Below are 23,264 nucleotides of genomic sequence, written 5' to 3'. Positions count from 1 at the left end.
CTTTGTGATTTAATGACTAAACATTGGTACAGTTCTCATTGGGTGAAAGTAGGTCTCGTCACTGGTAATGTTTGTCAGACCCTGCTTATAGCACAGAGTTCATGGGGTGTAGGGGTGAGCGTGAAGCCCGCAACCTGTGACAAATCCACTTCATGTTCTTTGAATCTTGGTGGTGGAGTAAAACGGAAGTGTTGGAGGAGGGAGGTGAAGCAAAGGAACAGCTCCAAAGTTTAAAATCTTAATAAAAATGTTTAATGAAAGGCAGCTGTAAACAGGTGTGTCTTCAACCTCGATTTAAAAGAGCTGAGAGTTTCAGCAGATCTGCAGTTTTCTGGGAGTTTGTTCCAAATATAAGGAGCATAGAAACTGAACGCTGTTTAGTTCTGACTCTGGGAACCTTTAAGTGCTTTATAAACCAGCAGCAAGATTTTGAAGTCAATTCTCTGACCGACTGGGAGCCAGTGTAAAGACCTCAGAACTGGACTGATGTGATCCATTTTCTTGGTTTTGGTGAGGACGAAGCAGCGTTCTGGATCAACTGCAGTTGTCTGACTGATTTTTTAGGTAGACCTGTAAGGACACTGTTGCAGTAATCAAGACGACTGAAGATAAAAGCATGGACAAGTTTTTCCAGGTCCTGCTGGGACATAAGTCCTCTAATTCTTGATATGTTCTTCAGGTAATAGTAGGCTGATTTTGTAATTGTCTTAATATGGCTTTTAAAATTGAGGTCTGAGTCCATCACTACGCCCAGATTTCTTGCCTGGTCTGTGGTTTTAAGTCTTATTGACTGAAGCTGATTGCTGACTCTTAGTCGATCCTCCTTTGCTCCAAAAACAACAACCTCAGTTTTGTCTTTGTTTAGCTTGAGACATTTTTTGCACATCCACTCACTGATTTGCTGTATGCATTTACCTGCGTAGTTATGATAATGTATTTTATTGTTTTTTATAATCTGAGCTAGTGGCAGCATGTAGAGGTTAAACAGAAGAGGCCCCAGGATGGAACCTTGGGGAACTCCACAAGTAATTTTTGTTTGCTAAGATGTGAAGTTACCTATAGACACGAAGAAGTCCCTGTCTTTTAAGTAGGATTCAAACCAGTTTAGTACTGTGCCAGAAACTCCCACCAAGTTTTCCAGTCGGTCGAGTAATATATTGTGGTCAACTGTGTCGAACGCAGCACTGAGATCAAGTAAAACTAAGACTGAGGTTCTGCCACTGTCTGTGTTTAAACGGATGTCATTAAACTCTTTAACCAGAGCTGTCTCAGTGCTGTGGTTTGTCTAAAACCTGACTGGAAGACATTGAAACAGTCACTCAATGTCATGAAGTTATTTAACTGTTGAAAAACAGCTTTTTCGATTATTTTGCTTAAGAAAGGAAGATTTGATATAGGCCTGTAATTGTTCATTATTGACTTGTCTATATTGTTCTTTTTTAATAGTGGCTTGATGACTGCTGTTTTCAGGGCCTGTAGGAAGACACCTGAGAGAAAAGACATGTTTACAATTTGTAACAGATCTGGAGCCATGACTTGGAAAACTTTTTTGAAAAAACCTGTTTGCAGAATACCAAGACAGCAGGAGAAGGAATTTAATTGTATAATGTCCTCCAGGTTTTTGAGGTTGATTTGATTAAATTGTGTCATGGTGCTTAAGTTGGTTTTAAATGGACACAGCACATATCCTGATCCTGATGATGAGTTAATGACAGTTTGTCTAATTTTATGTCTAACTTTATAGTGTTAACCAAAAAGGGGAGACAGTCCATTATGAAGAAACATATTTTTACAAGGAACATGTGCTGAAGCATTTTCAGTTTATTTTTGACATCCAAATTACATTTTAATAATGTAAAAAAGTGACAACAATGATTTGGAAATCGTTTTGATTTAATTTTACAATATGCAATCAATTCAAAGTTAGGTAAAGGTTATGTCAAGGCTTTTTTTTCTTGCTTATTTATTTATGAATCAGCAGGACGTGAAGCACAAATCAAGGACATAGTGGATTTTTAAATCAGCAAGGGAAATGTCTCACAATGCATCTTTTAAATCAATCTTTAGAAAACTGTGATGCCTTTTTCCTGAAAACATAAAGAGAGTCATAGGCCAGCAGAAAGCACCAGAGAGAAACTCCCAGTTGTCAAAAGTTAGACAAAAGAAAGCAATATAGTTCAGCATAAAGATGGAAAAAGCACTTTTTAGATTCACTCTGACATCTTATTGGCTTTGTAGTAGACTCAAATAAAGCTCACAAATCCCTACTTATCCCTGACTTCTCATCTGACCAGGAGTGCATTGAGTGGCATGCTTTTTAAATTAAAAAAAACATAATTTAAATGCACTAAATATTGAGATAAAAAAGACATATCAAAGCACTCAATGTGTAAATTTGTTCAATCTTTTTCAGACCCTGCTGATAGCACACAACTCGTGAGACGAAGGGGTGAGGGTGAAGCCCACAATCTGTGTCAGATCCAGTTCATCCTCTTTGACTCCAGGTGGAGGAGTGAAACAAAAGTGTTGAAAGAGGGAGGTGAAGAAAAGGAACAGCTCCATCTTAGCCAAACTCTCTCCCGCACAAACCCTTACACCTGAAATGAATGAAGAAATGCTCCATTTACAAGTGAATTTTTGTTCTCTCAGGTGTCTTGTTTAAATTCAACAATATTCAATTTTACCTGCAGAAAATGGTAGAAAAGCGTCTCTCTTTTTTAAGTTTCCATCCTCATCGAGGAAGTGGGCTGGGTTGAAAGTGTAAGGTGTTTCCCATTCGTCTTCATCCAAAAGAGCAGAAGAAAGCAGAAACAGTGCTGGAGTTCCCTAAAATATGTTGATGATATAATGGAGACATTTTAAAGGATGAACTTTTTTTCAAAATGGTACCAAAATGACTTTGGAGTCTAGAACACACATGTCACTGCACTGCAGGGGTGAGAGGTTCAGGAGATCCTTTGTCCCCACAGCCACTAGGCTTCACGGTCTGTGAAGTACTCAATCTAATTACCTTCTTGATGAAGTAGCCCTGGAAGGTGACATCTCGTGTGGTGCGATGTACAGTTGTTGGGAGAACGTTTGTTATTCTCTGTATTTCATGGATAACAGCATCAGTGTATGGAAGGTTCTTCCTGTCCTCTACCCGGATCTGACGGCTTCCTACCACCCTGTTCATCTCCTCCTGGACCTGATCTGGGAGATGAAGGTTAAGACAAAGAAGGTCAGCTTTCAGAAATGACCCACATTGGTCACATAAGATTAATTTCTATGTAACATCCATTTGAATTATGGAAGTCTGGAAACAGTTGAATGTTGCTGAACATAAGTAACAATGCAGGAACACAATAACCCTTGGCTGCCCTGGTTACTTTTCGAATGAGAGGGAGTGGGAAATTAGACAGATCAAACGTCCCCAGCTACCCATGACATAGGGGCAACAGATAAGTAATGCATTCAGCAATGTAACGGTACTCCCCTTGGCAAAAGTGGCAGCTAGTTCCCTCAGCTATGCAAAGTCAAAATAAGGAGGGGGCATTCAAGGCTCAACACCATCCTGGTAGATGAGATTTAGCAGCTTGGGTAGTTGTTGCCTTTCCTCTAGGTTACTTTTAAATTGGCGGGTGTATAGGTTAAGGTCTCAATAAAGGTCTATATATTTTACCATTTGAGAGGGTTTCTTTCGAGGGGTGGGGATGTTACTGTTGCAAGAACAAACAAGTACGTGTTGAAAATCTGGTAAATTGGCTACTTGCAGCATTGTGTTTAACAAAGCTTGTTTTCTGAATGCAGCAAGCAAGGGTAACTCGTTACATCCACTTATGTAACAGCTCCAAACCTCAACACATAACAGATGTGGTTGATACATTATTTGCTCTAAGACATGACATTTTCATCCAGAAAAAGTTTCACTAATAGTTCTCAAACATTCAGTGTTTCTTTTGTTTTAACGTACCTTGTATTTTAGGATACTTGGCCATGAGCAGTAAGCCGTATCTAACAGTGGCTGAAGTAGTGTCTGTGCCAGCAGCAAACAGGTTGAGAACAGTCTCCAGAAGGTTGTCTTCATGGTAGTGAGAATTAATATTCCCAGAGGCCTTTCAAGAATTCAAATAATGACTTATGTTATTCGGGATTACAATAAGAAGCTTTGTGTTTACTTAGGGGTTAATGGCCAAATAAGGATAATAGGTTGCTCCATATAAGGGTGTTTTAGTCATCTGGTAGTTATAACCATACTGCATTTCTCTTTCAGAGAAATGGATTGGCTCTGTCTGACTTCTTAGGCTGACGATTTACAATAAACAGTTGCCTGACTGTGCTGGACTCGCCCTGGATCCCTACCAAGTCTCTTCTTTGACACAAATTAATTCATCATCAATATCCATCACCTAATTTATATTCTAACGTAATAGTTAGGTGCCATTTTGGTGAATTTATTATATATTTTGATGCTTCTCTTTCTCACTTTCAGTTTTTCATTTCCATCTCATTGAAATCGCTTTCCTTTCAATACCCAGAGTTCTGCGATCTGTCTCAAAAAGTTAGAAAAGATCAAACACAATACATGGTGATAAGAGCCAGCTGAAGGTGTTTCTTTACAATAACTACGTCTACACAATCTTAAAACACGTATATTTCTTACCTCATGCTGAATTTTGCGGGCCAGAAAGGAATCCACTAAACCTCTGCACATGTGCGGATTAAGGCTTTCCTGTAAACCCTGGATCAACTCTTTTATGCATCTTCTATTAGTTGACGAACTCTCCAGCAGTTGCTTTCGCACTCCAAGCCAACCAAAAAGCCTTGGAAAGAAGTTATATAACTGTCGGAAAAAAAAAAAGTGTGTGAAATCAAAAATGATGCATTATGCAGAAATGATATGGGCCATATCATTTCTGTAATCACAATCTCTCAACTACTTTCTTGTTCATTCTTAGGCCATGGTTTTCCCTTTTTGATATATGTTGGCTAAAATGTCCTTTAAGTCAACACCAATGAACCCTCCAGCTGTGAAGTGAAGTTCTCACCAGGAGGCACTTTCCATCACATGCTCTGTTTCCTGTGGCGTAATGAGAAAGCCTATCCTCAGTCGCACTATGAACAGTATACCTGAATTGAAGCAGATCCCATGAGTTGAGTGTTCTTAAGAGCTCGCTCCACCATAGATATAAACAGTGGGTCATCGTATTCAAATCTGTTTCCATAGACAATAGAAGAGATGATGTTGGAGACAGCGTTGTGTATTGGCTGCGCTGTATCAAAAGCTTTACCTAAAAAAAGAAAAAACAACTTTGTTATCTTTTTGGGCTGTGTTGCAATGAGTAATGATAGTTATCACAGCATGTTCACTGTGGATTTTGTATTCATGACATTGTGTCAATAAAAATAAGTGGTGTAACAGCTGGATGGACAAGAGGTCATTTTTGATTACCATTTTTTTCCATGAATGTCTCAATCAGACTTTTGCACTCTTCAATGATTTTCTCTTCCAATGCTTTTTTATCTTTCATGTTAGCCATCGCAAAGTTCCTCATTTCTTTCCAGTAATCTCCGTTTGCAAATCCAATACCTGTAGATGACAAAGGTTAAGGTTTTTCCTTTAAATATAAAACCAAAACAGAGGTGTATATACATTTAGATAAAGATATAGACATGCCCTTGTATGTATTTACATATGACATATTTGTGTAGTTCTCTGTGTAGTTTCAAAAAAACCTTAAAATGCAAATTAATTAACGATTACAACATGAAATGATCAATACTTCAAAAATACTTTAGAGTTTATCTGCTTTTTGTTTTTGTTTTATTTTGTTGGATTCCTTATGTTCTGACCTATATGAAGGATTTTACAGGATAGGCAGAAATAAGCCTTGTGCTTCAGCCTATTCCTTTTTTGGTCATTGATTGTTTGAATGTTATTGTGTGAAATGGACAAGTGTAAACATGTAAAGGTTTTTTGTTTCTATTTCTGTAAGTGGACTATTTGCACAAATATTTTTGACTCTAGTTATTCTTTAATGTATGACCAAAATAAAAACATTCATTCATTCATTATTTGAAACATAAGATCAAAGATGTACACTCTTAAAAAGGATTAAAAATGGATTGAAAAACATAAACAACACTAAAACTTTTTGATCCTTACTTCGTGTTAATTTCATGTCAATGACAATAGGGGAAACTTCTCGCTCTGAAAATGCATTGTTGTTCACCAGAGCCTGCTTGATTGTCTTGTGTCCTGCATACACTACCATTTTTTGAGGCCCAAAATGGAAAGTGAATACCGGTCCATATTTCTTGTACAGCTGAAAAAGTTCATAAAAAAGAATAATACGTTATCATTTACACAGACTTAAATATCAAAACTCCATTTCTCCTGATATTTGATTTCACATCAGTCATACTGCCTCATACACATTTAGTGGAAATTATTGAACTCTTCATCTTTTAGTTACCTGATACAGCGTTGTGTGGGGTGATTTAGAATCCAGCAGCAGCAAATTGCCAAACAGAGGCAGTGGCCAGGGGCCCGGAGGCGCCTTTCTTTGAAAGTCAAAGCTGGAGAATACCAGATACAAAACCAGTAGGATCCCAAAAGTGCCCAGTAATGTTGTTGTACTGGGGAACTGAAGAAAAATGGTTTCCATTTCAGCAGGACTGTCACAATTTAGACTGAAAAGAAGAAAAAGAAGATAATAAATAAAAGTTTGTTTTTGAAAGACTCTGTGTATTCCTCTGACGCTTTAGTGCACTAGTGCAATAGTTATTTGGTTAATGTTTTATCAGTTTCAAGAACATTGTGTCCCTTCTTTTCATTCGCAGTAAATAAGTGACGATCATCAGATACACAGATGTTCCCTGTCAAAATGAACAACAAATGAACCATTGTATTTCTGCCTAACCTATAGTGAGGATATAATAATAATAATAATAACTTTATTTATATAGCACCTTTTAAAAACACAGGTTTACAAAGTGCTTTGACAAACAGCAAGAACAAAGCAAACTAAACCAAACACAGAAAAACATTAACAACAGTAAGAATATAACAGATGCAAAATACCAAAAATAATTAAAAACAATTCAACAGAAAAGAACCCAAAGTGCACGATACACAACCAGACATATATAACCCAACCATCATAAGAACCATCATAAGAACCATCATAAGAACCCAGGAACACAAGAACCCAACAACATGAGCTTAGAGCAAGAGGACCAAAGATTTAAAAAGATGTCAGAAACTAAGAGATAAAAGCAAATAAAAAGCAATGAGAAGGTAAGCGCAGTAAAAGAAATAAAAACAAGTGGTTAAAGGATCAAAAAACCCAAAACTATAATATTAATAAAAATAAAAATTAACTATAAATACGAAACATAAATAGACAAAGTAAGTAAGATAAGAAATTACCAAGTTAAAACACAAGAGGAGATTAAGATATGAGCATAAATACGAGATAAGACCATAAATAAAAGACAGTAAGAAGTAGAAGAAGATAAAAATAGTAAAACCAGTAAGAGAAGACATTAAGAAGACAACATCACATAAAAGCAAGTCTGTAAAAGTATGTTTTAAGAAGGGATTTAAAAGAATTGAGGGAATCTGCAAGTCTTATCTCCTCAGGGAGGTCGTTCCAAAGTCGAGGGGCCCTGACTGAAAAGGCCCGGTCACCTTTAGTTTTAAGTCTCGACTTTGGAACGACCAGGAGGCTCCCACCCGAGGATCTAAGACTGCGGGCTGGCTCATATGGTGTCAGTAACTCTGTTATATAGCTTGGAGCCAGCCCCGTCCGTGCTTTAAAAGTAATGAGTAAAATCTTTACTGGCTGGAGGCGAGACAGTGACTTATTTGTGATTCCGGAAAAGAGGGAGTTACAGTAGTCAAGTCGGGAGAAGATGAGGGCGTGGATGATCTTTTCAAGGTCTCGTTGGGTTAGGATTGTTTTAATTTTGGAGATGGTGCGTAGATGGAAGAAGCTTGATCGGACAACTGTTTTGATATGGGATTCAAAGGTGAGATTGCAATCGAATGTTACTCCTAGATTTCTGGCGGTGGGTTGGACATTGGTGAATAAGGGACCGAGGCTGCTCTTTGAGATATGAGTGGTGTTTAGCGGGTTGAATACTATGATTTCAGATTTAGAATTGTTCAGTTGGAGAAAGTTTTGCGACATCCAGCAGTTGATATCGTTTAGGCAGTTTCTGACAGCAGCTAGGCTCCTAGGGTCCTCAGGTCTCAAAGGAAGGTATATCTGTGTGTCGTCTGCGTAGCAGTGAAAGGAGACATTGTGGCGTTCAATTATTTGGCCAAGAGGCAGCATATAAATGGAGAATAAAATGGGACCTAAAACCGAACCTTGCGGTACACCACAGGTAATGTTAGAGGTAGAGGAGGAGTAGTTACCGATGGTGACCGCGAAGGTTCTTTCTAAAAGATAAGAGTAAAACCAGCTAAGTGCAGTATCCTTTAAACCAACCCAATGTCTGAGACGATCAGTTAAAATTGTGTGATCAACAGTATCAAAAGCTGCGCTAAGATCTAAAAGAATTAAAATTGTGCCCTCCCCTCTATCTGTTGCTAAAAGAAGGTCATTGGTTACCTTGAGGAGGGCAGTCTCTGTGCTGTGACAAGCTCTAAAACCGGATTGGAATTTCTCAAAGAGGTTATTTTCAGTCATAAAAGATAAAAGTTGTGTTGAAACCACCTTTTCTAAAACTTTTGATAAAAATGGAAGTTTTGAGATTGGTCTAAAATTGTTAAAATCAGTGGGATCAAGGTTGGGTTTCTTTAAAAGTGGTTGGACCACAGCATGTTTAAAAGCAGAGGGGACTACACCTTCCGCCAAGGAACTATTAATAATGGATAAAATACTGGGTCCAACTGTGTTAAAAACCTCTTTGAGAAATGTTGTGGGAATAAAATCAAGGCTGCACGTAGCTGATTTCATATGGGTTAAAATTTCAGATAAAAAGGTCAAGGACACCGGCTCAAAACTGCTAAAATAACTGTTAAGTTCCCTGCTGGTGTCTAAAATACGGTCTGGGGGGATGATTTGTTGCCTAATGTCCTTGACTTTATTAGTAAAATAAGTTAAAAACTTCTCACATAGATCCTGAGAAGGATCAGTAAAATAGGAAGGGGAGGGGGTGGTGATTGATTCTAAAACCTTAAATAAAATTCTGGGGTTAGAATGATTGACTAAAATCAGATTAGAATAAAATGCTGCTCTTGCGTCTTTAACTTCCTTTTGGTATTGTATCATTGAATCTCTCCATATTTCATAAAATACATGTAAGCCTGTTTTTTTTCCATTTTCGTTCTTTCCTTCTGCGGTCTCTTAACACAGAACAAGATGTGCCTAAGATCACATGTCGAGTCTGCATGAGAAACAGGTCAGACCTCCCACCCCTTGCTCAAAGTTCTATTCCCTGTTGGTGCATCACAGAATAAATCACTTATGAAGCATATTTCTTCAGGAAAGTGACAAAGGGGATACCTGCTCACATTACTGATTCAACAGAGAGCCAGACAGCTAGTTAAGGTGGGCTTTATCACTGCAACAGAAAGGTCAAAAAGTAACTGAGTTAATGTCACTGGACTGTGTCATCTTTAGGTGACCTTTGGGCTCTTGCTTAGTTACTGCATACCTTTTACCTACAAATGTATATTTCCCCATAACAAAACAGAAAATAAGAGAGACACAATGTTTGGTAATGAACAGTCACAGTAGTTTATTTTAGTCCTTTATTTTGAAATCCAAAGTTTATTTTGAGGTACTATACACATTTTTAAATTTCATTTCATCAACAATGTGCTCCTTGTATATTAGAATCTAATGTTTTTGTATTGTTAGGACAGGCATCAACACATGTTAGTTTTTCATACATTCATACATGATTAATATAGTGTTTTTTTAGCTGTACAATTTTATTTCAATTTGTCAGGATATGTGTGACAAGTTAATTTGCAAAGAAGTTGTGTCTTGTGGGCACAATGCTGTGTTTATAACGTCTTTGCTGTAATGATTGCGGTTATCTCATCACGTGATAACAGACTTTAGAAGTCTGTCAGACCCTGCTGATAGCACATCGTTTATGAGGTGATGGACTCAGGGTTATGCCCACATTCTGTGTCAGATTCAGTTCATCCTCTTTAACTCCAGGTGGAGGAGTGAAGCTAAAGTGTTGGAGGAGGGAGGTGAAGAAGAGGAAGAGCTCCATCCTAGCCAAGCTTTCTCCCGCACAAGCCCTTGCTCTTGAAATCAAACAAGAAACGTTGCATCGTTAAGGAAATTTGAGCCCCTCAAATGTCTCGGTAATATATTCAACAAAATTACCTGCGGAAAACGGTATAAAAGCGTCTCTCTTTTTAAAATGTCCGTCCTCATCTAAGAAGTGGGCTGGGTTGAAAGTGTAAGGTGTTTCTCATTCGTCTTCATCCCGAAGAGCAGATGACAGCAGCAGCAGTGCTGTAGTTCCCTAAATCATGTTGGGAGATCATTCCACATTTAATATTGTACAAGGTTTTCATACAACCAGAATGACTTTGGAGTGCATGCACAGATTTTAATTAGTACTGTATTGACAAAAAATATGATTCATGAAGGCCAATGCATCAACTGCTGCACATTTTTTAGCATCACAGTTTCACAAGATAGTAATCTAAAACAATACCTGGAGAAAAAACACGGGTAGTTATTCTCATCACACAATATAGTATGAAGACTACATTATTTTCTTAAAGATAGGTACTTTCTATCTTTAAATGTTTCAATGAAAGTTAACCCTGTGACAACCCAAACAAAGCCACGTAACCAAAACTCAGTCAAAAGTGTAACGAGAACTTGGGTGGTCTTAATCTTCACTTTGATGTTTGTAGCTGGCGCTGTTTAAGTTTAATAGGTTGCCATAGCAACACATGACCGGAATGCTAGGCTACGTGCAGCAGCGAGAGAGAGAGAGAGAAATCGCGGGTTCTGCCGAGAACTTTATTTTCCCTTCCTTCTTCTTTTCTAACCGTTGGTCAGCAGGCGAACACGGTAAATATTGTTTTACATTGTAATGTTTAATTTACCTTTTGACACATGAAGTGATTTTAGCTGAAGGCTAAAAACTGTCTTGACTGTTCTAGTTTTCACAGTGTCTCCATGATGTATCTTCTGTGAAGATTAAAGCTTGTTGTGGACATCAGTCTGAATCGTGGACTTTTTACTGACCGGCAGTTATAATGTTATAAGAATTCTTATTATTCTGAACAGTTTTCTTACTTTCTTGATGAAGTAGTCCTGGAAGGTAACATCTCGTGTGGTGCGATGTAGAATCATCGGGATAGTGATGGACATCCTCTGTATTTCATGGATAACAGCGTCAGTGTATGGAAGGTTCTTCCTGTCCTCTACCCAGACCTGACGGCTTCCTACCACCCTGTTCATCTCTTCCTGAACTCGTTCTTGGAGATGAAACACGAGCACAATCTCATTGGCTTTGTTATACAGTAACGGAGAAAGGGCTGGTTTAAAACAGTTAAGTCCAAACACAGCCATACAGAGTGCTTTAAGGGCAAGTTTTATCAGTATTAAAGGAACATTGATAACACTGATTTTCTTTATGAGTCATTGATGAGTGTTTTGGGCAGCGCTTCAGAAAAAATAGTTTCCAGGAGGGATCCCATGGCATTCACTTGATCCACAGGCCCAAATCAAGCAAAGCTAAAGCTAAAGTGCTCAAAACTGCAGTTCCTGAAATATCCACTCAAGGCTTGAAATTCTCGAGAACGCCCCGTTAGAATCTTTACATTAAATGTTAGCATCCCACTCTGACAATTATGGCGGAGGAGATGGCAACTGCATGAAAACATGACTTTCTGGTGCCTGAACTTAAGCTTTTTTCTGTTGAGTCAAATTCTATTCACTTATTAATTGAGATATTGTTTCATACATCCAAGTTATTGTGTTCCTTACCTTGTCTTGTTGGATTCTTGGCCATGAGCAGTAAGCCATATCTAATACTGGATGATGTAGTGTCTGTTCCAGTGGAAAACAGGTTACTAACAGTCACCAGCAGGTTGTCATCATGGTAGTGAGAATTCATATTCCCAGATTCCTTACAAGCAATAAAGATAAAAATAATATGCTTATCATAAAAACAATCACTTTTGAAATGGCTAGTCAGCTTATAAGACGCATGGGTTTTAACTTCATCTGTGGCTAATATAGACAGGCACATATGTAGCCCTTGTCACTTACAAGCACTTCCTTGTTGCCGTGGGTGATTCACTCCCACAAGTGTAATACATCCTTGTTTATATAATTACCTCAAATCCAACAGTTAAAGTCTCTGACAGATAATACTTGTGAAGGACTTTTCCTTATTTGATGCACGGTTGAAACATGACACAGCTTTGGGATGCACAGTTTGTTGTCACACACTGAAGTGAACATTCTCCATTGGCAGACAATGTTGGAGATAAAGTCTAAAAATACAGAAATTTGTTAGCAAAGGGCGTGACTGACAGTGTGATAAGTGTATATCATATGTTAATGTGTTGATGTGTATGGTGAGTGGGGGTGGGGGGGGAATGAAAACATTTTCATCTGCCAAAAGGTGGCCCAGTAAGAACCCTTGCATGTACACTTGTTCTGGTTAACTGTTTTTTCTTTGGCCAAGCTTCATTCAAAGCTTCTTTGTAAGGCATCCAGGTCTCCTAAAGCTTTTCTCTGATTTCTATCACAACACATGACCATACAGGCATACAGATATGTATGTCTGAACATGTAAAGGCCATACAGTGTTCTTGTCTGTAATAAAAAAAACGTTGCATAATCGAATGGGACTTAAAAATGCATGCGATTGTTTGGCTCATCAGCACTGGGTACAAAGTCACTTTGAAATGTTAGTCTTTAGTATTTAATGCACAGTATCCATGCACTGCCTGATTTGTGCAGATTATGAAGTTTGAGAACCATCAAAAATGGTAACCACCTTGATTTTTTCTATAACCCCTGTTCACTTTAACAAAATACTTTTTCTGTCTTACAATTTGCCATTTCAAGTTAGTCCCAGAAAACAGATAATGATTGGGAGATGGGTTTAGCTTTGTAACATAGGAACCTTCAGTAAAACCAGCATTAGTAGTAACCAATTTTATCAATACAATTTAAGAAGGTCAATCTTTTCTTGTGTACCTCAAGCTGGATCTTGCGGGCCAGAAAGGAATCCACTACACCCCTGCACATCCCTGGATTAAGGGTGTCCTGTAAATCCTTGATTAATGTTTTCATATTGCTCAGATTGACAAACGCACTCTGCACAAGTTGCTTCCGCACTCCCAGCCAGCTGAACAGCCTTGGAAAGAAGTTGTATAACTGTTGGAAAAATAACCACATTTAACCATCAAATGTATATCAGGTTTATAACTGGTGATTGATTTGGCACTTATCACTGTGACCTGTATGAGAGGGTTGGTTGGCCTTCTCTTGAAGAGAGGCGCAAAAAAAACACTGGATTTTAAATATTTTTAAGGCTCTTATTGGTAAACTTCCACCTTACATTACAGACCTGTTGGAATGGAATACAGGCACCTACATGACCCGTTCGTCTGATTGGCTCGTTTTTAAAGTCCCTCGAGCTTTTACTGAACTCGGTAAATCAGCATTTTCTTTTGATGCCCCAAACTCTTGGAACGCCCTCCAGCAAACTCTAAGGATGAAATATCTGCAGCTTTATTTCATTCTATCAAAATCTCATACCCTTTTCTCTGTTTACTCCTTCTCCCTGCACTTCCCCTTATGGCAGACAATAGCATTCATTTTTATTTACACCAATTAACCTGACCCAAATGAGGTTGAACTGTAGTAAATTGTCCTGCTATCAGGTTAAATTGCTCACATACTGTATCTTACCTGCTAGCAGGACAATTAAAGCTGCCCATAAAATTGCCCGGCTCTATTCTGCCCCATTCTATAATCTTTAGTCTGTTTATGACTCCTGCTCTCATGTACACTGTGTACTGTACCTGCATTGAAGGACAACCCAATAGTTTTGAGTTTTGAGTAGCTCTCTCCACCATGGATGTGAAAATCGGGTCATCATATTCAAATCTGTTTCCATACACAATAGAGCAGATGATGTTGGAGACAGAATTGTTTACTGGCTGGGCTGGGTCAAAGCCTTTACCTGAGAAATAAATCAATCATTGCACTCATCTCAACTGATGTATCACTGTTAAGATAAATGTGATTTTTCTCGAATAAGTACACATTCATTTACATATATAATGATTTAAGCAAAAAAAACTATAACGGGACTTCTTTTTTAGTAGCAACCAACAAGAATATTAAAACATGAACAGACACATACATTTTTTATTTATTTTTACCCCTCACCATGTGTTAATTTAAGATCTTGTATAATTTGAGGAACCTCTGTCTCTGAAAATGCATCATGGTGGACAAGAGCCTGCTTGATCGTCTTGTGCCCCGCAAACACCACCACAAGTGGAATGTAAATACTGGTCCATACTTCTTTGAAAGCTGATATAAAAGCCATAACAAAAAAAAAGAAAAATGTATAAAAAGTCAGACCAACTTTTACGTAAAATATGCTGAATCAATAACAAATTATCACCTCATTCAGTGTTGGGATTTATGATCCAGTAGCAACCAATTGCCTATTACAGGCAGTGGCCAGGGCCCCAGAGGCTCCTTAATTTGACGATTGGCAAAACTGGAAAATAACACGTAAAAGACAAGCAGGACTCCAACAGTGCACAACACAGTGATTGTATCTGGGGACTGCAGAAAAAGGCTTTCCATTACAGCTACACTTCAGTGTTAAAATCAAATGAGTCTAAAAAAGTCAGGCAGTACTGGTGTTTCCAATTCCAATGTGCAGCGTGAGTATTAGCATGAGCTATCACATTCAGCTAATCTATTTCCGTCCAGTTTGAAGGTGTGAAACAACAGAACTGAAGGAGGGAGAAGGGTTCCTATTTAACTGTGTCTCTGAGATGCACCCTGCAACCTGCAATAGATATAAGTCAAGTAATGTACTTTTACAACTGCTTTTCATAATGAACTGCAAAAAAAAGTATATAGCCTTACTCAGCAATGATTGACATCAGTATAAAATACCCAGTTGTTTTCAATCCCTAAAAGAATGCTGCCTCCACTTTACACCCAGGCTCATCTAATCCTTATTCCAGGTCCAAGAAGAAGTACTTCTGGTATATATTTTCTTTTGGTCCAACAGGAAACCAAAAGAAGAGTTTCCTTTTTTCATCCATGCATTCATTCTGTTTCTCCTTGTTACCAATGATTTAGTGAGCAAGTATTCAACTAGAAAGGGCCCTGTTAATATTTTACCAATTGTTAGAGTTTAATTACCCACAGATTGACCATGCCAAGTGACCAATTGACCAAGTGTATTTTAAATCTGTAGTTGTCAAATCTAATCTCAAAGTAATCATGGTTTGAGTTTTGTAGTCCATCACTATCATTTTGAATTGATGCAACCATTGCTACACCTCTTAATGCTGTCTTCCACAACTTTCCAAATTCAAAGGCTTTCTCATATCACTGATATGCTGATGATATTCAGCTGTATGTCATATAAGCCTTATGGCACTAACAGCCTATGCTCTGTAGCTTGTTAATGATTTTGTGAGCTCATGTCCTCAACATGAGGACTATAGCACTCCTGACTTGAATAACGTAAGCATTTTGTTAGTACTCTAAAATGACCCTGACGTTCAGGACAGGGTGTCTCTCCTCTGCTACTCATTCTTGATGAGCTTAATCATTTCTACAGAATTGGCTAATTTAACCTCTGCGACTCAAATAAATGCCAATCCAATAACTAACTGGCTAAATGAATACAATCAAAAGCTTCATCTTAATTAACCATAATTCTACAATCTTGTCCAGCCATACCACTACTTATGTGAGCCCAAAATGTGTGAAGACCTATCGATACTTTAAGAGCTGCAATCTCATCCATCTTGCATTATTTAAAGAATGACACAATATGACATTTTTTGTATTCCCATTTGTCCGTCCCTTGTGCATGTGGCAAGACATGAAGTTATCAAATGACATGACTCTCACTACTTTTTCTTCTGATCAGCCTGCAGCAAATCGTAAAACATGGCCTTGATCCCAGACACTCCTATCTTTGATAACAAATGTTAGAGAAATACAAGTAGGATCCCAACAGTCCCTTGGTGGTACTGGGGGGTGCGGCTGAGAAGTGTGTTTCCTTATTATAGCTACATTTTCAATTGTCAAAATAACGATAACAAAGTCAATACAATAATTATGTCATTCTTCTTAGTGCATGTGTTGTAAGTCGTTTAAGGATTAAGTCAGGTGAACGAGTGAAAAAAACACTGATTGCCCTTTGTTACAGTTGTCTTTATTTCTGTGTGTAAAGGTTTTGGTTCATGTGAAAGACATTTTTTTAACACAACAAAGAAAAGATTTCCATTCCATAGCTGTTTACATGGGGGGATAAAGAAACACATGATCAAACAAAGTAATAGCCTGCCAAGCAAGTTAATAAATGATGAAATGTTCAGTCCGTGAGGGAAAGTTAAACAATACAGATTTATGTCACATGCCGATCCGTCTCAATATGTGTAGCTTTCCAAAAAACATAAAAATAAAGGAAAAATATGATAATCAAAACACAGCCAAGTTATGATTCTATACTGTGATTGTATTGATGCCTGTGTAAGTCTACTTTAAGCACCTTTTTTACTTCCAAAGGCCCCGCCATAACCCTTCTACGTTCATCCATTAGATGCCCTCAGATCCTCTGCAGCCAGTTTGGGATATATTAACCTTTTAAACAGGCTTTGCTATTGGTCGCAAAAACCATTGAAATGTAAAAGTCGAAAAGGTACTGTTTGAAATATGGGATTGTTCTCAGACGAGTATACTCACCTCCGTTATTGATCACACAGAGGCTTTACTTCTCAGCTTTGACTGAAGCCTCACGTTGCCTCATCCTCATGAGAAACCTCAGTCACAGCCAGCATCACTTTAAAAAACAAAGATGTCAACCTTGTTTATTTTATCTCCAAATTGTAGTGAACTGACTGAGACTGTAAAAAATTATAATTCAATGTTTCAGTTTCTACCCACTGAAATTGAATTGAATCAACTGCATACATTAACTATGACCAACAATCCAAAAGCTAATTGTGTGTGTGGTCGCGCGTGTTAAAAGTAATATAATAATAATATAATAATATTACAATACGAAGAATATGGATAATTTAGACTATAATAAAGAGTAAGGTGACAACTGGTGGTGACAAGATGACTGACCCTTCATATAATATCAGTTGTGTTCATTTTTCTGCTAACCCAGTCAATCAAATCTAGTAGTTAATACTTGGAGTATCTAAACAGAATCAATTGCAATATTGGACAAATTCTTAGAATATAATTTTTTGCCAGTGAAAATTATAAAGTATGATATTTTTATATTCAAAGATAATTTATTAAATATGATCCATCGAATCAAAGTTTGAATGAGAACAAGGGTCGTGTCATCCGCAAACATTATTAGAGAAAGAACATGCGACTTATTAAACAAATTATTAATATAGATAAGAAATAATGCAATCCTTAACAGAAACAAACTGGCTTCTGTTGAGAAGATCATTTTTTACCCATTTGTGAGTAACATCATGAAAACCACGTTAAAAATGGTTTTCAATAACACATGTAAATCAACTGTATCCAAAAGCTTTTGAAAAGTGTAAATAGATACTGAAAGTAAATTTATGATCGTCAAGTGCAAATGTACAGTAGTTTCGTCAATGAGATGAAACAAAGCCATATAGGCGGAATGATTTTTCCTTAAGCCTTGTTGGTAAGGAATAGAATTTGAATCAAGCTGAAAGAGAATTATTTGAGATGAGAAGAAACGTTTGAAAATGCTTGTTTTTTAAAAGGGGGTTGGATGGATAATATTTAATGTGTTTCAGGTAGTCTAGGAATCTAACTGCTGATTGGCATTCAAGATATAGCCAATCAGCATTACGATAAATGATAAGATAACACATTTTTAGAATCCCTCTCTGCTGACAGCACAAAGCTGATGAGGTATAGGGTTGACAATGAAGCCAACACCTGGACTCAGATCCAGTTCGTCCTCTGTAACTCCAGGTGGAGGAGTAAGGCGGAATCGCTGGAGGAGGGAAGTAAAGAAAAGGAAGAGCTCCATTTTAGCCAAACCTTCTCCAAGACACATCCTGCGACCTAAAGACAGAAGAGATTTGCAAGGATTCAAACTGGATCATGCTGTGTTAAATATTGTTGTAAACCCAAACTACAGAAACTTTGCAGAGAATGCTACCTGCAGAAAATGGCATGAAGGCATCAGGCTTGAAGAATTTACCCTCCTCATCCAGAAAGTGGGAAGGGTTGAAAGTATAGGGGCTCTCCCATTCACTCTCATCATATAGAACAGATGTAAGCAGAGGAAACACAATAGTCCCCTGTAGGCAAAAGCAGATCCACCATATAAAATCTCAAAAATCAAATCCTATTTTCAAGAGATGTTTCAAGAGATGACAAACATCTCCAATGCTCAGATGTGTGCACCTAACCCCTTTGATAAAGTATCCCTGGAAGGTGACGTCTCGGCTGGTTTTGTGAGGTAAACTCATGGGGACAATGCTGGCCAGTCTTTGTGTCTCGTGGATGACAGCGTCGATGTATGGCATTTGTTTCCGGTCATCTACCCGCACCTCCCGGCTTCCCAACACCCTGTCCAGCTCCTCATGGACCTTCTCTGAACACACACACACAAATAAAAAAGCTATTGGCTCTGTGAAGATCAACTTTTGCAGAGTTGTGTTCAACTAAATAGGAGTAAACAGGTAAATATGTTAAAAATGACAATTCAAAGATTACAATGCTGACATGTACCATATAAATAAAACTGCCTCAACTGGCCTTGCATAGTTTACTTGGGTGCTTGCAGTACGACACAAGGATGCAACAGAGCTCTCAATATTAAAAAACAACTCCAGGTTGTGTCATCATAGATGGAACTGTAGCCAAGCTGGATGTGCTCACTTAGTGAAATCTGACAGGTATCTGACTCCTTGTGATCTGACTAATGTTAGCTGATTATTGTTATGTAATCAGGCCGTTAGAACTATATATTATGTGTATCAAAGTACATACATTATATTTGTTCATGACTGTCAAGTATTCCAAAGCATTTAAAGGTCAAATCAAACATTCAAAACCACCTTGTATGTGTGGATATTTGACCATGAGCAGCAAACCCCATCTCAGTGTAGTTGCTGTGGTATCAGTTCCAGCTGCAAACAGGTTGCTGACAGTAAATATCAAGTTTGTCTCGTTGTAGTGAGAGTCCTTTACAAACGAGTCCTAAGAGAAAAAAGGAGAAATATCATTAAAAAAGCTCTGCTGCTCTTTTAGTAAGATGGAACAGAGGTTGACTTACCTCTTCTTTCTGCTTTCGAATTAGAAAACAGTCCAGAAGCCCCCTGCATATTTGAGGGTTGAGTGTTTCTTTAATGCTCTTGATCAACTCTTTAATGTCTTGGACAGTATCCTCAAGGTTTCTTAATATCTGCTGCCTGTTTTTGACCCAGCTGAGCAGCCTTGGAAACATGTTGTAAAGCTGTAATGCAACAACAACAAAAAAGAACCATCAACAAACATGTTTCTCGATTTGAAATAACAAGTGTTATAGATAGGATTACATGCAAGCTGTAACAGCCCAATCTGAGGTGGGCCTGTGGGCTAAACAATAACCAAAACATTGACCCAACAAAATCACATTAAACACCTTCAAACACTTACATGGTAATAATTATTAGACAAACAAAATAAAAAGAACACAACCCAAACTCCCTGATTTTTTCTTATAAATCAAGCTTACATGGATCAAATTTCTCAGCTACATTTGCTTACTTCAGTTACAATGATACAAAATAGTAAATACAAAAATCACCTGAACTGTTGGAGAACCAGTTAGAGATATGTTCTCGTTTGCTCTTTTCACCAAGTTTTGGAATCGCTGGTCATCATATTCAAATCTGCTTCCATACACAATAGAGGAGATGATATTGGATGTAGCATAATTCATCGGACGTGAAGTATCAAAGGGTTTTCCTGTATAATTGCAATGCGAAAAAATTAAGTCATGTACAGTGCAGTCATACAATGAAAAATGTAAAACAATTACTGTTAAAGCAATTACTGTTTTACTCAGACATGACTGAAAAATAGTTTTCCTTCATAATAATAATAGGTTTAATATCATTATTATTAAACTGATGTTATTATGATGAAGTCCATACCTTTATATTCATCAAACAGTTGGATCAGATGCTGGCATTCCTCCAATATTTTTTCCTCAGCTAATCTTTTGCCCATCCCGAAGTCTCTCAGGGTGGTCAGGGAAAAACGCCTCAACTCTTTCCATGATTCTCCATTTGCAAAAAGAATTCCTATTTAACATGAAAAGACATATGAGAAATTAATCTACAAAAAACAAACTACAAATTACAAATGAACACAGGAACTGATCATCAAACTGTGTCACTTCCCATTAAATTCAATGTTATTTGTTATTTTGGTTAATAAATGTGTGCTTTTTTCTTGCCTTTTAGTGGTGTTTACTTTTTTTCACAGCTGTCTTTGCAAGCATTTGGTTTGGTGCTATAATGAAAACATGCTGCATATAAAACATTTGCAGTTAGAACATACCATGGCCATGGTTTAAGTCATATGATAAAGGGGAGATGTCTCGGTCTCCAAACTCCTCTGAGTAGTTGACCAGAGCCTCTTTGATTGTCTTGAACCCTGCCAAGACGACCACTTTGGTGGTTCCAAAGTAAACTTTGAATACAGGTCCATATTTCTTTGCAAACTGGACAATAGAAAAATAATTAAACATGTAAGAAATAATGTAAGAACATTTGTATTCATAAATGGCTCCCCATTCAAAAAAATTGCAAAATTGAGAGCGGTACACTCACCTCACAGAGATTTTTGTCAGGTCTCTTCAAATCAAACTGCAGTATGTTGCCAAACAGGGGCAAAGCACTTGGCCCTGGAGGCTCACTCCTTTTTTCTTGCAAGCTGAAGCTGGAGGGAAGAAAGTAAAAGACCAGCAAGCCCACTATGGTCCCCAACAGGACAGAAGTGGAGGGCTGGAAAAGACCCTCCAACATGATATAATCCTCTGGACCTGACTCTTAAAAGTTAAAAACTTTGAACTGCACAGTTTTCCCCAAAGTCAGTTCTGAGTGCTCTTAGGTCTTATAACATATATTGTAAAGTGGGGGTAGGGTTGGTAGACCAGGGTCTCACAGTCAAACCTAATGCACCAATGAATCCTCTTCACTGGGTGTAATAGAGCTAAGCCATCACAGATCTAAGAAAATCAATTGTAGTTGTTAACCAGTCACATGACTTGAACTCAGGCCAGACTTGAGTCCCAGATTTGATGACTTTGGACTGGACATGATAAGAGCGTAAAAAACACAACTCGACTTGGCCTTAATCACCAATGACTTGTGACTTGAGCCTTATGACTTGAAAATACATTAGATTTAAAAAGTGTTTTAACATATTGCCCTAAGATCTCAGTGAAGCTGAAAACACAGAATCCATCACTTAAATATATGATCTGATCCAATGGAACAAATCAGATAACAAAGTATTCAGAATCATGGAAAAGGAAAACACGGAATCCAAAAACAATTCAAACCCAGTCAGTCACACTAGTCTTTTTAAAATTACTACTTTTAAGATTACTACTCTATTAAAATGGCATTTCATTTGGTGAAGAGTGCTAATGACTCGAAACTCAAAGTGTAGGACTTTGGACCAGACTCTGGACTTGCCTGTCATTCAAAGTCTATTTTTGAATTAGTACATACTGCAGGATCTACTCCATCTGTGAGACTGGCTAAATTTCTTGCTACTCTACTCGGCATTCTACTAAGTTAAAGAGCTACAGTAGCCTTAGCACTTAGCAGGGAGTGACTGATTAGCCTAAAAAAAAATCGATTTCTGGAAGCTATGAATCAATTTGAAATCTCACAAGATAAGAATCTCGATTTTTACATAAATCACTTTTTTCCCAACCTCTATGTGACAGTATAAGGGAACATTACCTTTAGCTTTACTGACTGAACAGTCACAGTGCAATCAATAGTGTAAGTTGGAAGCTAAGAAGTTGTATGGAAGGTCTGAAAAAGTTAAATTTATTTAACCATTGTTTCATTATTACATAGCAACAAAAAGATACGATACTTTCTCCGATGCAATTTGCAAACTTTTAAAAAAGTTTGAATTTCACTCGCTTCCAATAGAAATGTTCACACCAACCAGATGAACTTCTCCACGAACCCATGCGTAATAACGTCTTTCACCACAGGAGAAACACAACTTTGCTTTTTTCTAGCAACAACACGGTTACATTTCATTGCTGGGGTCAGATTTTGATTGCAGTAATTCAGTTAAAAGTGCAACTTTTATTTTCATGTAACGCAGTGGTTCCTAAACTTTTCTCTGCCGGCCTCCCACCCCTCACCATACACACTACATATACTACAGTATATATATATATATATAATTATATACTTCATCTGTGGCTAATATAGACAGGCACATATGTAGCCCTTGTCACTTACAAGCACTTTCTTGTTGCCGTGGGTGATTCACTCCCACAAGTGTAATACCTCCTTGTTTATATAATTACCTCAAATCCAACAGTTAAAGTCTCTGACAGATAATACTTGTGAAGGACTTTTCCTTATTTGATGCACGGTTGAAACATGACACAGCTTTGGGATGCACAGTTTGTTGTCACACACTGAAGTGAACATTCTCCATTGGCAGACAATGTTGGAGATAAAGTCTAAAAATACAGAAATTTGTTAGCAAAGGGCGTGACTGACAGTGTGATAAGTGTATATCATATGTTAATGTGTTGATGTGTATGGTGAGTGGGGGTGGGGGGGGAATGAAAACATTTTCATCTGCCAAAAGGTGGCCCAGTAAGAACCCTTGCATGTACACTTGTTCTGGTTAACTGTTTTTTCTTTGGCCAAGCTTCATTCAAAGCTTCTTTGTAAGGCATCCAGGTCTCCTAAAGCTTTTCTCTGATTTCTATCACAACACATGACCATACAGGCATACAGATATGTATGTCTGAACATGTAAAGGCCATACAGTGTTCTTGTCTGTAATAAAAAAAAAACGTTG

At 37.8% G+C, this 23,264-nt stretch overlaps 3 protein-coding genes across 3 annotated transcripts; all 3 read right to left on the bottom strand.

The window, feature by feature from the left end:
• Positions 1 to 1,674: 1,674 nt before the first annotated feature.
• LOC109994028 (cytochrome P450 2K1-like) lies at positions 1,675 to 6,740 on the bottom strand. The gene is made up of 9 exons (XM_020647189.3): positions 6,456 to 6,740; positions 6,146 to 6,305; positions 5,432 to 5,569; positions 5,110 to 5,270; positions 4,643 to 4,822; positions 3,953 to 4,094; positions 3,011 to 3,192; positions 2,685 to 2,826; positions 1,675 to 2,597 (listed from the first exon to the last, which is right to left on the bottom strand). The coding sequence occupies exons 1-9, from the start codon at positions 6,645 to 6,647 to the stop codon at positions 2,410 to 2,412; spliced, it is 1,485 nt and encodes a 494-aa protein (XP_020502845.1). The 5' UTR covers positions 6,648 to 6,740; the 3' UTR covers positions 1,675 to 2,409.
• A 2,965-nt stretch (positions 6,741 to 9,705) lies between these two features.
• Positions 9,706 to 14,183, bottom strand: LOC109994638 (cytochrome P450 2K4-like). Its single transcript, XM_065965077.1, has 6 exons — positions 14,015 to 14,183; positions 13,185 to 13,364; positions 11,961 to 12,102; positions 11,268 to 11,449; positions 10,338 to 10,479; positions 9,706 to 10,255 (listed from the first exon to the last, which is right to left on the bottom strand). Exons 1-5 carry the CDS (start codon positions 14,066 to 14,068, stop codon positions 10,426 to 10,428), a joined length of 612 nt encoding a protein of 203 aa, XP_065821149.1. The 5' UTR covers positions 14,069 to 14,183; the 3' UTR covers positions 9,706 to 10,255; positions 10,338 to 10,425.
• Positions 14,184 to 16,388: 2,205 nt separating this feature from the next.
• On the bottom strand, positions 16,389 to 21,413 carry LOC109994046 (cytochrome P450 2K1-like). The gene is made up of 9 exons (XM_065965076.1): positions 21,029 to 21,413; positions 20,757 to 20,919; positions 20,348 to 20,497; positions 19,999 to 20,159; positions 19,486 to 19,665; positions 19,268 to 19,409; positions 18,617 to 18,801; positions 18,364 to 18,505; positions 16,389 to 18,266 (listed from the first exon to the last, which is right to left on the bottom strand). The coding sequence occupies exons 1-9, from the start codon at positions 21,221 to 21,223 to the stop codon at positions 18,073 to 18,075; spliced, it is 1,512 nt and encodes a 503-aa protein (XP_065821148.1). The 5' UTR covers positions 21,224 to 21,413; the 3' UTR covers positions 16,389 to 18,072.
• Positions 21,414 to 23,264: the final 1,851 nt, after the last annotated feature.

The sequence above is a fragment of the Labrus bergylta genome, chromosome 16 (assembly GCF_963930695.1).
Source record: "Labrus bergylta chromosome 16, fLabBer1.1, whole genome shotgun sequence".
Classification (NCBI taxonomy): Eukaryota; Metazoa; Chordata; class Actinopteri; order Labriformes; family Labridae; genus Labrus; species Labrus bergylta.
The sequence above is the reverse complement of the archived record's forward strand: the minus strand, read 5'-3'. Positions and strand labels throughout refer to the sequence as shown.

Bases quoted from the DNA above. Each gene is read 5' to 3' on its own strand.
- LOC109994638 (XM_065965077.1), bottom strand. From the start codon at position 14,068: ATGGTGGAGAGAGCTACTCAAAACTCAAAACTATTGGGTTGTCCTTCA. The intron at 13,365-14,014 runs GTACAGTACACA...TTTTTCCAACAG, and splicing joins TGGGTTGTCCTTCAATGCAG to TTATACAACTTCTTTCCAAG. The intron at 12,103-13,184 runs GTACACAAGAAA...ATTGCTTGTAAG, and splicing joins CCCGCAAGATCCAGCTTGAG to GAATCTGGGAATATGAATTC.
- LOC109994046 (XM_065965076.1), bottom strand. From the start codon at position 21,223: ATGTTGGAGGGTCTTTTCCAGCCCTCCACTTCTGTCCTGTTGGGGACC. The intron at 19,666-19,998 runs GTGATTTTTGTA...GTTGCATTACAG, and splicing joins CTGGTTCTCCAACAGTTCAG to CTTTACAACATGTTTCCAAG. The intron at 18,267-18,363 runs GTAGCATTCTCT...TTCTGTCTTTAG, and splicing joins CTTCATGCCATTTTCTGCAG to GTCGCAGGATGTGTCTTGGA.
- LOC109994028 (XM_020647189.3), bottom strand. From the start codon at position 6,647: ATGGAAACCATTTTTCTTCAGTTCCCCAGTACAACAACATTACTGGGC. The intron at 5,570-6,145 runs GTAAGGATCAAA...TGTCATCTACAG, and splicing joins TGACATGAAATTAACACGAA to GTATTGGATTTGCAAACGGA. The intron at 2,598-2,684 runs GTAAAATTGAAT...CATTCATTTCAG, and splicing joins TTTTCTACCATTTTCTGCAG to GTGTAAGGGTTTGTGCGGGA.